Below are 15221 nucleotides of genomic sequence, written 5' to 3'. Positions count from 1 at the left end.
GAGCCAGCGCAGGACGCTCACACACCTTCATGCAGGTCCCCTCTCCACCCAGCTCTTCCTCACCACACTCTTCCTCAGAGACAGCCATGCCGGGCAAGGACTGCTTCGCCTTCCTCAAGGCCCAGCGCCAGAGGTAGGTGCCTGTGTTGGTGTTTACGGCCTTTTGGTTTATTTATTTGTACATATATTTGAGGGAGGATTTGGGCTTTGTATCGGATTGGCGTGTTGCTCAACGTTTGCTGTGTCATCCATGAGAAGCAGTGGCAGAGCAGCACAGCCCTCAGCTTCATATTTGCCCACGCCCCGGCTTAATTAAAACGAGTGAGATAAGCACGACTGCAGGCTCTGTTGTTGAGCGGTTGTGAGTATGAGTTGTGTGAGTGTGTTTCCCAGTGTGCGTCTGTGTGTGTGTGTGTGTGTGTGTGTGTGTGTGTGTGTGTGTGTGTGTGTGTGTGTGTGTGTGTGTGTGTGTGTGTGTGTGTGCGTGTGTCTGTGTGTGTGTGTGTGTGTGTGTGTGTGTGTGTGTGTGTGTGTGCCTGTGTCTGTGTGTGTGTGAGAACACGAGAGATTGAGGGAGGGAGAGAACCAGAGAGTGCCAGAGAGAGAGAATGAGAGATATGAAGGAACTTAGACAGGCTGGCTAGCCGAGAGTGCTGAGAAGAATACAAATGTAGCGTATAAATGTAGTGTCTGGGATTGGGCTTGCTTCAGTGAGAGTGCCAATGTCCCAGAACCCTGTAGCGGTGCAGTCTGGGGTTGGAAGAGAGCATAGCTAAATGGCATTTAGATCAAGGGATATTGATTGTAACAGTAAATCTCGATGTTTGTATATTTACAATGTATACATTGTAGAGGCCAAAGGAAAAGTGATTGCATGTGCATATATTTACAAGAGTTGATTATGTTTAGGTTTTATGTTTAGGTTTATGTATCTCTTATAATATCAGTCTCACACACGTATGCACACACACACACACACACACACACACACACACACACACACACACACACACACACACACACACACACACACACACACACACACACACACACAATCACCAACCTAATTCAACACAAAAGTGAGGCTTCTCTTATTGAAGCAACAGTTTGCAGTATGGTTAACTCCACCTGTAGTTGTTTCTCAGTTCTAATTTATTATAGCTGCCACTTTACCCTAACCTTAATCCCCCCTTCCAATCTACACTGGCCCTAACCTTCCCTCCACCCTTACCTTAGCCTCCCTGTACCCCTCATCCCTATCACTAAACACTGCTCGATTCTACCCATAAGCTCCCTCCCCCTAACCTAACCCTAACCCTAACCTTAACCTCCCTGCTAACATAACCCTAACCCTAACCCTAACCTTAACCTTAACCTCCCTGCTAACATAACCCTAACCCTAACCGTAACCTCCCTGCTAACATAACCCTAACCCTAACCTTAACCTCCCTGCTAACATAACCCTAACCCTAACCTTAACCTCCCTGCTAACATAACCCTAACCTTAACCCTCCACTCTACCCTCCCTAACCCTAACCCTAACCTTAACCTCCCTGCTAACATAACCCTAACCTTAACCTCCCTGCTAACATAACCCTAACCCTAACCCTAACCTTAACCTTAACCTCCCTGCTAACATAACCCTAACCCTAACCTTAACCTCCCTGCTAACATAACCCTAACCCTAACCTTAACCTCCCTGCTAACATAACCCTAACCCTAACCTTAACCTCCCTGCTAACATAACCCTAACCCTAACCTTAACCTCCCTGCTAACATAACCCTAACCCTAACCTTAACCTCCCTGCTAACATAACCCTAACCCTAACCCTAACCTTAACCTCCCTGCTAACATAACCCTAACCCTAACCCTAACCTTAACCTTAACCTCCCTGCTAACATAACCCTAACCCTAACCTTAACCTCCCTGCTAACATAACCCTAACCCTAACCTTAACCTCCCTGCTAACATAACCCTAACCTTAACCTCCCTGCTAACATAACCCTAACCCTAACCCTAACCTCCCTTCCATCCCTACCTCCCCCGTCCGTATGCTCTACCCCTCCCCTCTACCCTACCTCCCCTCTACTTTATCTCCCCCCTCTCCCCTAACCTCACCCTCCCCTCTCCCTTAACCGTATCTCCCCCCCCCAGAGGGGTAACCTATGGGGGCCCAGCTGAAACAGTATTTCTGATTCCTCTGGACCTACTTGGCGTGCGCGAGCCTCCGTCTGGCCCGGCCTGATCCCACCGTGTGTGGGAGTGAGGGGGATGGAAGCGGTCTGGCGTGCATCCTGAATGGACGAGCTGATAAAGGATTTCAAAGACAGATAATAACAACGGCCGCGCGGGCGCTGCAGCTGTGCTGCAGGGCTGCACACAACGGCGGGGTCAGGGAGAGATGTTGCTCCGAGACACCAAAAACCAGGATGTTCACACGCCCACTACATAACAATATAGAGCGCACACGCTGTGTTTCATCAATGCGGTACATGGCATGACATAAGACGACCATAGAACACCATGCTTTCTATAAGACGTGTTTCCGTTGGTTAGCTGGTATATGGTGGTGCACGTTATACGGTACACGCTAAGGTACATACTGCATGGTAGATGCTGCATGGATTGACAGAAGCCTCGTGTGTGTGCGTGTGTTGAATTGGGACGTGGTGTTCTCCTGAGAGATATCCCATCCTCCTGCTGCTCACATGTGATGCAGTTCCCCCTACACTTGGCTTATAAACCTCCCTCCCACACACACACACACACACACACACACACACACACACACACACACACACACACACACACACACACACACACACACAAAGTCTATAACAGTCACGAGGACACAGGCACACACAAACACACACACAGACACACACAGGCACACATGGACGAACAAAGACAGACGCATTCACACTCACACATACATGGTTATACACTGACACACAAAAACATGGATTCCCGCACACATGGCGATGAAAGCTGCCCCACTCTACAGTAGACTTCATGTCTGCACACGTGTATCTGGAGCATGTGGAGAAGCCATTTGTCAATGAGCATGTGCGTGAGTGTGCGTGTGCACACGTGCGTGTGCATTGTTTTCGCTGTTGATCCATGAGCCACTGCAGGCGATCTATCTCTCATTGCTGAAGAGTCATCTGGAGTGACTGAAGTATGACTTGAGTCTGCGTTTCCATTTGTTTCCGACTCTTCTTGCTGCCTCATCCCCCGGTCTGCTGCTCCACCACAAGCTTTGTTTCCGAGGGACGGGAGCACTCACATGTGTGCTAATCCCTCCGTCTCTCCGTAGAGTCGAGATGGGAGAGCCCTGTAGTCCTGGGGAGTCGTACTGCTTCAGGGCTTGCATGTAGAGTGGTGGAGGTTGTGATGAGGAATGCCAGCTCCGTGAGATCTGGAATAGCCATGGTATTTGACTGGGGGGGGGGGGGGGGGGGGGACTAAGCTACACTGTGAAGGGCGGGATCATCATTGAACGTGAATGACGCTATGATTGACCTTCACTATTTGTCCCTCTCAATCGTCGCCATGCAAATCGAAGGTTATCAAACTGATGCTCTACTGATTCACCACAGAACCCAATTGACATTACCAGTTGTGCATATTAAATTGGATTTAATTGAATGATACACAAACGCATGCACACGCACGACCAAACACACACACACATGCACCCGCACACACAGGATTGCATGTATATGCCATTATATGAATGCATTATATTAACGTTATGTCTGTATATTTGTTGGCATGAACCATGAATAGGTCTACGTGCAAGCAGCTTAACACCAATCCGCGTTGCCACTATATTCTGATGGCTCATTACACAACCCACCCACATAGTTCTATGAGTGGGACATCTTCCCACACAGAATAGTATTTGTATAGGAGGAGTCACGACTTCAACTACTCACGACTTTGTGGCAAACACATAGGGCCACCCAGTAGCAAAGACGTGGGGTATTTAAAAAAACAACAACATATGCATAACTATGACATTTGAAATATAAAACAAACACAATATTCCCTCGGGGATAAATCCCGGGATCTTCGCGAGCTAATAACATGTGACTGATGAAATAAATCATGTTGTCCCTTTAATTCCCATTTCCGTGCCTGATATATTATGATCACCTGTCAGACTCGGCGCATGCGCGCTGGCGTGGTAGAGGAGGGAGGCGGAGTGGATGCTGCTTGCTCTCGCTGCCCTGTGCTGCCCTCCATCCCGCGTCATTCTGACACACACAGACGGGGGGATATCCGACGAAATTTAGCCGAAGATGGGGAGGCAGCTCCACAGTTCCACCGAGAGAAAAGGTACCCCTGGTGTCACTGGCGCTGCCGGATGCACTTCCCCGTTCGGTTTGACATTGTGACCGTGGAGGGTGAAGGATGCTTGGTCGATGGGAGGGAGCAGATGAGACACGGAGACGGGGAGCGGATTACGGATGGGGGGGATTCACTACGGCGTTCTTGATGCCTGCAATCATTTGGATTGTATAGCTGCACATGATTCACGGCTTTTCGGTCGGACTGCATGACAAGCTATTTTGCAAATATACAACCGAATCACAGTCATAGTAATTATCAAGGACACGCATAGGTGGTAATGTAATTTATTGCATTCATCTCAGCTCAGCTGCCGTTGTAGTATTTGAGGCTCTCATAACTTGGCTGTCTCTGCAGATCGTGGTGTGTGTGTGTGTGTGTGTGTGTGTGTGTGTGTGTGTGTGTGTGTGTGTGTGTGTGTGTGTGTGTGTGTGTGTGTGTGTGTGTGTGTGTGTGTGTGTGTGTGTGTGTGTGTGTGTGTGTCTGTACGTCTATAAAGCATTCTTTCCTATATTTGGAATCAGAATAAGTAACCACCGAGCAGCCCCGGAACAAGTGACCGTTCACTACTATGATTTGGTCTATACACTCAAGAGAAGAGCCTAAATAATCAACTAATAATGTCGCTTCAAATTCGATACGTTAATTGACGTCTTATGTAATTTTGGATGATCATCGGCTACCCGGATATGCATTGTTTACCATACTCGGCACGTTTGACATTTCTCAAAATATGTGTGACAATACGATTTAGACCTTCATTGACGTAATTTTCCTACTACTAAGACCCCTGGACTTTGAATCATATGCGTTTAAATCGAATAGGACAGCGATGCATTAAAAAGAGCTTGGTTGTGGTAAAGACATGTTTATTCCAATCCACTCCGTAATGCACAGTGCCGACATTCACGGGTAACGACTTGGTCCCTGAGAGACAGTCCATAAAGTGTAATAGCCGGTCTCTGTGTCGTGCCCTGTATTGTGTTACTGGCTAAAACGGGAAGCAGTGAGACGCTGTGATCGATAGAGCGGCTCGGCTCCTGTCCGTGGTCCTGAAAGCAACAGTAGCGTAGTAAATCACACGGACCCAATGAATGATCGCTGATATTATCGATGTTCGGCGTCGAGACGGGCCAGTGAATGCATTAATGGTCTTGATCTTCTTAGACGGTACGGGTTATTGTGAATGGTGTTAGTATTGTTGTTATTATTACTAGCCCATGTTTTTGTTTAATTAGGCTTGTTTGACGTGGCAAACAGTCAGTGTGAATGCAGTCTCGACCTTGCCATGTGTTCGAGCTGGCTTTTGAAATCGAAAATAGTTCATCATAATTTTGAATAATTAAATTAAGAATACTTGCTTAGTGAATCTAAAAATATATATATAGAGAGAGAGAGAGAGAGAGAGAGAGAGAGAGAGAGAGAGAGAGAGAGAGAGAGAGAGAGAGAGAGAGAGAGAGAGAGAGAGAGAGAGAGAGAGAGAGAGAGAGAGAGAGAGAGAGAGAGAGAGGGAGGGAGTCCAACAAGGCATGGTGATACTTCCTCTGATAGCACCTCTTCCCTGATGAAAAAAGAAAAGCAGGATTCAGTATAGCAGAAAAGGCTCACTGGTTTACTGTCAGGATGCTTGGAGAGAGAGAGAGAGAGAGAGAGAGAGAGAGAGAGAGAGAGAGAGAGAGAGAGAGAGGGACAGAGGGAGAGAGGGAGTCCAACAAGGCATGGTGATACTTCCTCTGATAGCACCTCTTCCCTGATGACTCTCTGTTTCCCCCCCCCCTTCTCCTTCCTGTCCTCCGCTGTCTTGTGACTGCAGGAAGGCGGATGTAGATGCTGAACCAGCAGAGAGTCCTGGGAGCAGCAGCAGCAGCAGCGGCAGCGGCAGCACTGGGGCCGTCGATGCCCTCTCCAAAGCTCCGGCGCCACTTCCCCCTCAAGCCTCTGCAGGAGCGCCCGGAAAGAAAGGAGAGGACAGCAGCTCCTGCTCTGGCTCGGACAGCCCTGTAGAATCCAGCGAGGAGGAGGAGGAGGAGGAGGAAGAGGAGGAGGAGGAGGAAGAGGAGGAGGAGGAGGAGGAGGAGGAGGAGGAGGAGGAGGAGGAGGGAGACCCCAAAATGTTCTCCTCTAAGTTCCTCAGTGGGGCTAATCCCCTGAGCGCCATGTCCTCTGCGGTGAACAAGTTGGGCCGTTTTGGGGACGATGTTGGAGAGGGGGATCAGAAGAAGAAAGCCGATTCCCAGCAGGGGGCTAAGGGGCCGCAGCAGCCGGGGACGGGCCCCCAGAAAGCAGGCCAGGGTCCCCCAACGCAGCTGGGTAACGGACAGGTGGGGAATCCACCCAAGCCGGCCGGTCAAGCAGCCACTCAGAAGCCTGGAGCAAAGTCGGAGGAACAGTCCAAAGCTCCAGGAAAACCTGGTCCGCAGCAGAAACCACAACAACAACAACAACAACAACAACAAGGTTTGCCGAAGGTTGGAGTTCAGCCTCAAAGTGCAGCTAAGGGTGAACAACAGGCTTCTTCTAAGGGAGCTCAACAACAGGCCTCCCCAAAGCCTGGATCACCACCCCAACAACAACAACACCAACAAGGACCTCCTAAGGGTGGTCTGCAACCCAAAGGGAGTCCGAGACCAGAGGCGCAGCAGCAAGCCTCAAAGACTCGATCCCCGATGGGGTCACCGAAACCTGGGCAGGCGCAGAGCTCCGACAGGACCTCACCCGACCAGCGGGCTTCTTCTGGTCCACATGGTGCTCACCAGGGTCCAAAGGAAGCCAAACGGGCTGGACCCAAGGCCATGTGTCCTGTGTGTACGACTACAGAACTCAACCTGCGCAGTAAGGCGCCACCGAACTACAGCACGTGCACCCGGTGCAAGACCCAAGTGTGCAGCTTCTGTGGCTTCAGCCCCCCGGATTCAGCGGTGAGCATTTCCATAGTCTTCATTCGTATATTTATGTGTTGAAATGTTGAACTTATTATTATTTTTTCAAAATATGTCTCAAGAAGCATTGTGGTTGTTTAAGTTATAGGCTCTATTGGTTGAGTTATTTTTAATTAATATTTATAGTTTTGTAACAAGTGTTTGATTTAATATTTTCTTCTATCTCTGCCTAACTTAATATATTTTCAATGATAATGTTTTGTGGAGTGTGGGTGTTTCTTTGCTCCTCCATATGTGAGCACTTAATCATGACACCTAGACCTAGTACAAGAGAGGTGACTTTATACAAGCCATTACACTCTTCTGCACAAAGGCACAAGATTCACCCCCTTTCATCCTTTCCAAAATGATCTGTGCCTCTGCCCAACCGTGTAATACAAACTATTGGAATACTGAAAAATAACAGGAACATTTCTGCTTCGTAATGTGCATATCAAACTTTTGCTGAAAAATAGAAAAGCTTGGCATGTATCGGCAATTAAAACAATTAAACATACGAAGACAAATGGGATTAGCTACATCCTCATTTGTAGGCTTTTGCTAAATGGTGGTGGATTAAGTATTATTCAGCATATTGTTGCACAGCAGATAAACGTAACTGATAACTTTAAATCTAACTCTGAACTCCTCCCCACAGTACGTTACCTGTGTTGTCTATCTTTGTGAAGAACACTGCACTTTGATTTGAACTTGTTGCTCTGCGCATCTTTTCTTCATAGGGGAAAGAGTGGCTTTGTCTTCCCTGTCAAATGAAAAGAGCTTCCGGATCTCCTGAACCTGCTGTGCGTTCAAAAGTCCAGCCGTCGCCCAACAAAACCGCCACAACCCAGAAGCTGACACCGAGTTCTTCTCCTCCAACCCCTAAACAAGTCACCTCAGCCCCAGGCTCACCCAACCCAACGCTGTCCAAGCCAAGAGAACCCTCATCTGTGGCAGAGGCTGCTAAAAGCCAGAAACAGTCGAGTCCATCTCCTGGTCAGAAAACACCACAGGAGAGCCTGAAGACGTCAGGCCCTCAGAAACCTCCAGACCAGACCAATCAAAGCGGACGAAAGCAGAGCACCCAACAGGAGTCTGGGGGATTCTTTGGCTTTGGAGGTTCAAAGGCTCAGTCTGATGCTGCAAAGCCTGAAGAGTCAGTCACTGGCAAGATGTTTGGCTTTGGTTCCTCCATCTTCAACTCTGCGTCCACCTTGATAACCACACCACCTGTTTCTCCAAAAATGGCAGCCGCAAAGGACACCAAACCACCTGCTGTCCAGAAAGCAGAGCAAGAGAAGAAACCAGAGCAACCTCAGCAGGCCAAGGCTTCACCATCAGTACAGGCCAAAGTGGACAAAGCTCCATCAGAGCCTCCAAAGGCAGCAGCTTCCCAAGCTGCTCCTAAAGCAGGCCAGTCCACCTGTCCTCTCTGTAAGGTGGGACTCAACATGGGCTCGAAGGATCCTCCCAACTACAACACCTGCACGGATTGTAAGAACACTGTCTGCAACCAGTGTGGATTCAGTCCAATGCCAAATGTTGGGGTAAGAACAAATGAAAACACCACACATGTTTTTATTTAATTATAAAAGATAAAAAGACAATTATTGTATTTTGTGGATGTAACCTCAATAACAGATATCATTGAAATGTTCATATTGGGTGTGTCATAAACCTCATCAGCCATTTAATTTCACTTTTTAAGTGTTTAAGTGTACTTCTAATCCATACAAATGTATATGATATGCACGCTCAGAGATAAATGAAGCTGTACAAGATAGAGCAATTGGATATTTGAATTTGTTTCAGATTACTTTTAATTGATGCATGCATCAAAGATTGATTGTTCTATCCAAGGTTCAAACAGAACATAGCCGTAGCACTACGGGACCCAAGATGGATATGTAGGTAGTAAATTACCTTGTGGGATACAGAATATCTTTAGCATTAACCTTTATCATTAAATTAACTATTTGTTTCTGTATTTAGTGTCTACGTATGTTCATACACTTTTGCGGATTGAAGGCATTTCAAATTCGAATACATAATGACATACAAACATTCATCTTGATTCATAAATAGATCTGACCCTGTATGATGCAATTTGGCTTTAATACATCACATGGTGTTTTCATGCATCTAATCTAAGCCTAGACAAATACAGAGATACACCAAAATCCTCATTATATTTCCACTTTGCTTGTATTATATGCTTGCTTTATATTTCCTGAAGCTATAGATATTTATTTCTGCTGATCGCCTATACCCTGATACAGATGCCTTCCAAATCTCCCACAAAATGCAGCGACTGTGTCCATGTGATGCAGTTTGACCTAAATGTATTTAATTTTCATCCAATCTCTGCTTTCCCGAAATGCAAAACGCCAACTAGCATAATCCTTGTAGGGATAAATAGCTTCAATATAATCTCTGCTGATGTGTCATCGATTCAGACTCCAAGCACCACGACAGTGTGACCATCACCCCATGTCAATGCTGGCCCAGCGTAAACACAAACACCGCAAGGCGGCCGTTTGATAGGGCAGTTCTGTTCAGTCCGTGCACACGAGTACCTCTTCAGGGAGAGCGTCACGGCGCTCCACCGGGGCATTGAGCTCCAGTGGGACGACAGCCGGGCGGCTGGAGCCGTCACAGCGTCTTCTTGGTTATGCTCAGCGGCAGAAAGGCCCCGACACTTGACTCTGTAATTCAACGCACACAGCGCTAGTAAGAGATCACCAAACAGAGCCTGAGGCTACTTGCTCTTTGTTCTCTGTCCCTGTTAGTACGCTGAGAGTGTTTCAAATCCCTAGCCTCCATATTGGAGTGGGAGGAGACTTGGTGATACGAGCAGGGGCATGTTATTGGAGGTTATGCCTTTACATCTTTTATGTTGTGGATTTATGACAAGGATAGTCATGCCTTTTGTCAGCATTAAATATGCCTTGTTGTAATCATACCATTATACAACTGTATTAATGACAATACCCATACAGCGTACTAAGATTTTGTATATTATAAGTATAAATGTGTAATGTTGATTGCTATGATTATTTCACATTTAAACGCAACTAGACATTTTATTTTGTGTTCAAAATAGGAAGGGGGAGAAACTAAAATATTAATTATTAATACAACCTTATATTTTTATTAAAAGAAAAATCAAACTTAATTGAAATCACTCAACTCCATACATTTGTTTTTATAAATAGAATACAAGGGACCAAGCTACACAAATAGGCCGATCAAGTTCATGAACTGTTTGTATAATGTGTGTATGTGGTGTATTTCAGTTTATTTTCAGGAACATCCAGGGTATTTAATTCTAGCTTAATATTTACCACATTCTAAGTTGGATACCTTATGAAGAAAACACGTAACACATTTCAACCACTCTATGCTGTGTTTGCTGTGTTGAGTAACTGATTTGAACCCTCAGTTTCTGTGTGTTTTCTCATCAAACAGGGAAAGGAGTGGCTGTGTCTCGACTGTCAGGTGAAGAGAGCTTCAGGGGCCATGGGTGAAGCTGGACCTCCGGTTAGAAAACCACAGGCTTCCCCTAATAAAGCATCGACACAAAAGGAGACATCTATAAAGCCGAGCCAAAAGCAATCAAGTCCATCTCCTGGTCAGAAAACACCAGTGGAGAGCCAGACGAAGTCAGGTCCTCAGAAACCTCCAGATGAAAAGAATCAAACCGGACGAAAGCAGAGCACCCAACAGGAGTCTGGGGGCTTCTTTGGCTTTGGAGGTTCTAAGGCTCAGCCTGATGCTGCAAAGCCTGAAGAGTCAGTCACTGGGAAGATGTTTGGCTTTGGTTCCTCCATCTTCAACTCTGCGTCCACCTTGATAACCACACCACCTGTTTCTCCAAAACTGTCAGCCGCAAAGGACACCAAACCACCTGCTGTACAGAAAGCAGAACAAGAGAAGAAACCAGAGCAACCTCAGCAGGCCAAGGCTTCACCATCAGTACAGGCCAAAGTGGACAAAGCTCCATCAGAGCCTCCTAAGGCAGCAGCCTCCCAAGCTGCTCCTAAAGCAGGCCAGTCCACCTGTCCTCTCTGTAAGGTGGGACTCAACATGGGCTCCAAGGATCCTCCCAACTACAACACCTGTACGGATTGTAAGAACACCGTCTGCAACCAGTGTGGATTTAATCCGATGCAAAATAAATCAGAGGTAAGACTACATATGCAATTGTATGCTTTTAAAGGTGCTGTATGGACATTTTTCAGAGCTATTGTTTTAGTGTAATTAGTGAGAAAAAACACAGCCATCTATCAGCTATTAGTAGGTAAATGAGCTGTGAAAGTACCTGTATCTAAGCCTTTGTTTGAGCTAATTTAGGTTTTAGACTACTCCTGAGTTATTTTTGACCATCAGTTCATCTCTTCCGTTATTGGTTTAGGGAATCCAGCTTGCCTGTCTATCACAGGTGCATGAAATGATACACTTCTCAATGGCAGAGAAAATAGAAGGGAGGGGAGAGTGAAGGAACTTTTTTGTGGTTGCTAGGTTTCACAATCTTGCTCTCCTCGGCTTTTTGTAGTCTTTCTCTACAACTCTTGAATCTTAACGATGAATTTTCATTGTTGTTTTTTACCATGAAATAGTGCTGTAATATGTATTATAATACTCATTCATACATTTGAAACAGTATCTTCTATTTTAAGGTATGTTTTGTCTCTAAACATTGTTGTTGGTTTTATATTTATAAATACAAATACAAGAACGGTTACATTTTGTGTTTCTTTACAGACTCAAAACTAAAACATGATATATGTTTAACAGTGAAACCTATCCTCATGATGAGTCATCATTTTAAAAGTAACATATGCAATTCATGCATCTCATTAACTCAAAATTATTATTAACTATTTTAGATTTTCATAATAATTCACGAATTTACATTTATAGTGCCATTTATTGCTCCTTTAAATATTTTGCCTTACGGCAATATTGCCGTAATCATCCCTCTCCCTTTGCAGAAATAACATCTATAATATGTTGTGTAAACCTGTGTATTACTCTACAGGTGAAGGAGTGGCTGTGTCTCACCTGCCAGATGCAAAGGGCTCTGGGAGCTTCTGAAGCTCCAGGACAACTCGCGGTCAAACCCCAAGCCTCCCCGAAAAAAGTCTCTCCGTCTCCTGAACCCCAGAAGAAAGTAATCGCTGAGTCAGCTGGATCTCCTCAAAGAAAGCAGTCAATGCCAGCTGCAGATCTAAACAAGGTTGAAGTTGCCAAAGGACAAGACGGGCCGAAGCAGTCAAGTCCATCTCCTGGTCAGAAAACACCACAGGAGAGCCGGAAGATGTCAGGTCCTCAGAAACCTCCAGACCAGACCAATGAAACCGGACGAAAGCAGAGCACCCAACAGGAGTCTGGGGGCTTCTTTGGCTTTGGAGGTTCTAAGGCTCAGCCTGATGCTGCAAAGCCTGCAGAGTCAGTCACTGGGAAGATGTTTGGCTTTGGTTCCTCCATCTTCAACTCTGCGTCCACCTTGATAACCACACCACCTGTTTCTCCAAAACTGTCAGCCGCAAAGGACACCAAACCACCTGCTGTCCAGAAAGCAGAACAAGAGAAGAAACCAGAGCAACCTCAGCAGGCCAAGGCTTCACCATCAGTACAGGCCAAAGTGGACAAAGCTCCATCAGAGCCTCCAAAGGCAGCAGCCTCCCAAGCTGCTCCTAAAGCAGGCCAGTCCACCTGTCCACTCTGTAAGGTGGGACTCAACATGGGCTCCAAGGATCCTCCCAACTACAACATATGTACGGATTGTAAAAACGCTGTCTGCAACCAGTGTGGTTTCAACCCCCAGCCAAATAGCCCAGGGGTAAGTTTTAAACTGCATTCCAGAATCATCATTTTATTTTCATGTCATTCTATACTCATTCATAATTGCATGCATACAAGGCCTCTTGTGCTACAGCTCAAATACTCTTATATTTAACACATTACATTTTCTGTAGTCTACCAAGCATAATAAATAAACCCAAATAAAATCCATTGCCGCTTGGCTAATGTTGTACTACTTTTGTACTTTAAATATTTTTACTATTCGGAGGATGCAGTTCTGATTAGAGCGATGCTGACAAAATCTTTTTCGTTCAATAAGGTGAAGGAGTGGTTATGTCTCAACTGCCAGATGCAGAGAGCATTAGGAGCAACTGAGCCTCCTGGAACGCCTATGATGAAACCAGCGGGTTCATCCAACAAAGTTTCTAGCTCAGCTGACCAACTCAAGAACCTCCAAATTAATTCAAAGGACAGTAAAAAGACAGTTACAGAAATTAAAGCTGAAGCGGAGGCTGCTAAAGGGCCAGAGAATTTGAAACAGTCAAGTCCATCTCCTGGTCAGCAAACCCCACAGGAGAGCCGGAAGACGTCAGCTCCTCCGAAACCTCCAGACCAGACCAATCAACCTGCAAGGAAGCAGAGCATCCAGCAGGAGTCTGGGGGATTCTTTGGCTTTGGAGGTTCAAAGGCTCAGCCTGATGCTGCAAAGCCTGAAGAGTCAGTCACTGGCAAGATGTTTGGCTTTGGTTCCTCCATCTTCAACTCTGCGTCCACCTTGATAACCACACCACCTGTTTCTCCAAAAATGGCTGCCGCAAAGGACACCAAACCACCTGCTGTCCCGAAAGCAGAGCAAGAGAAGAAGCCAGAGCAACCTCAGCAGGCCAAGGCTTCACCATCAGTACAGGCTAAAGTGGACAAAGCTCCATCAGAGCCTCCAAAGGCAGCAGCTTCCCAAGCTGCTCCTAAAGCAGGCCAGTCCACCTGTCCACTCTGTAAGGTGGGACTCAACATGGGCTCCAAGGATCCTCCCAACTACAACACCTGCACTGATTGTAAGAACAGGGTCTGCAATCAGTGTGGATTTAACTCAATGCCAAATGAAACGGGGGTAAGAAACACAACAAATCTGTGGTTCATTGTTGCCAAATGTTTGCTATATTTCAAGTTGGTGTGATTGTAATATATTAACTAAAATCTAATTTGTTTTTTTAATTAGTTTACTAGAATCCTAATGTCTCCTAAAAGGACCCTACGAATACACTTCCCCATTAATATTACTGTTTTTATTCCCTACTATCTTACAGGTAAAGGAGTGGTTATGTCTGACCTGTCAGATGCAGAGGGCTTCGAATGCGTCTGCATTACCTTCAAAACCCAATGTCTCGCCAAACAAAGTCCAAAAAGCAGCTGAGCAGAGTAATCCATCTGTTTCAGATGCACAGAAAAAACCAGGAGGGCTCTTTGGTGCCATTGGTTCTAAAACACAACCTGACACTTCGAAAACAACAGAGTCCGTTACAGGGAAGATGTTTGGCTTTGGTTCTTCCGTTTTCAGCTCAGCATCCACTTTGTTGACCTCATCTGCTCAGGAGGAGTCCAGTGTAACACCACCAGGTTCGCGTAAGATGTCTGGACAAGCTCAGGGTTCCCGCAGGTTATCAGCGGTCCCAAAGATCTCTCCAAATAGTACGCCCACAGGATCTCCTAAAATGTCCCCTTCAAAGGAAGCTAAACCACCCAAGATGCAGACGCTGGAGGGAGAGAAGAAGCCAGAGCAACCTCAGCAGGCCAAGGCTCCACCATCAGTACAGGCCAAAGTGGACAAAGCTCCATCAGAGCCTCCAAAGGCAGCAGCTTCCCAAGCTGCTCCTAAAGCAGGCCAGTCCACCTGTCCACTCTGTAAGGTGGGACTCAACATGGGCTCCAAGGATCCTCCCAACTTCAACACCTGCACGGATTGTAAGAACACTGTCTGCAACCAGTGTGGTTTCAATCCCCAGCCAAATGTAGCAGAGGTGAGGACATATAAATATTTAGATGAAGCTGCCTAGCCAGAAAAGGCAGATGATCATATATTATTTAACATTTTGTATTTTGCTTCGAAAACTATCCAACTTTCATTCACTTTAACAATGTGT

At 46.1% G+C, this 15221-nt stretch overlaps 1 protein-coding gene across 1 annotated transcript in view; it reads left to right on the top strand.

The window, feature by feature from the left end:
- Positions 1 to 4175: 4175 nt before the first annotated feature.
- pclob (piccolo presynaptic cytomatrix protein b) overlaps positions 4176 to 15221 on the top strand; it is a 66773-nt gene continuing 55727 nt past the window's right edge. The window contains exons 1-7 of the mRNA XM_060061539.1: positions 4176 to 4342; positions 6168 to 7272; positions 8013 to 8819; positions 10741 to 11457; positions 12314 to 13117; positions 13400 to 14191; positions 14388 to 15098. Coding sequence (XP_059917522.1) covers positions 4176 to 4342; positions 6168 to 7272; positions 8013 to 8819; positions 10741 to 11457; positions 12314 to 13117; positions 13400 to 14191; positions 14388 to 15098 — 5103 coding nt within the window. The remainder of the gene's footprint in view (positions 4343 to 6167; positions 7273 to 8012; positions 8820 to 10740; positions 11458 to 12313; positions 13118 to 13399; positions 14192 to 14387; positions 15099 to 15221) is intronic.

This window comes from Gadus macrocephalus, chromosome 9 (assembly GCF_031168955.1).
Source record: "Gadus macrocephalus chromosome 9, ASM3116895v1".
NCBI lineage: Eukaryota > Metazoa > Chordata > Actinopteri > Gadiformes > Gadidae > Gadus > Gadus macrocephalus.
The sequence above is the reverse complement of the archived record's forward strand: the minus strand, read 5'-3'. Positions and strand labels throughout refer to the sequence as shown.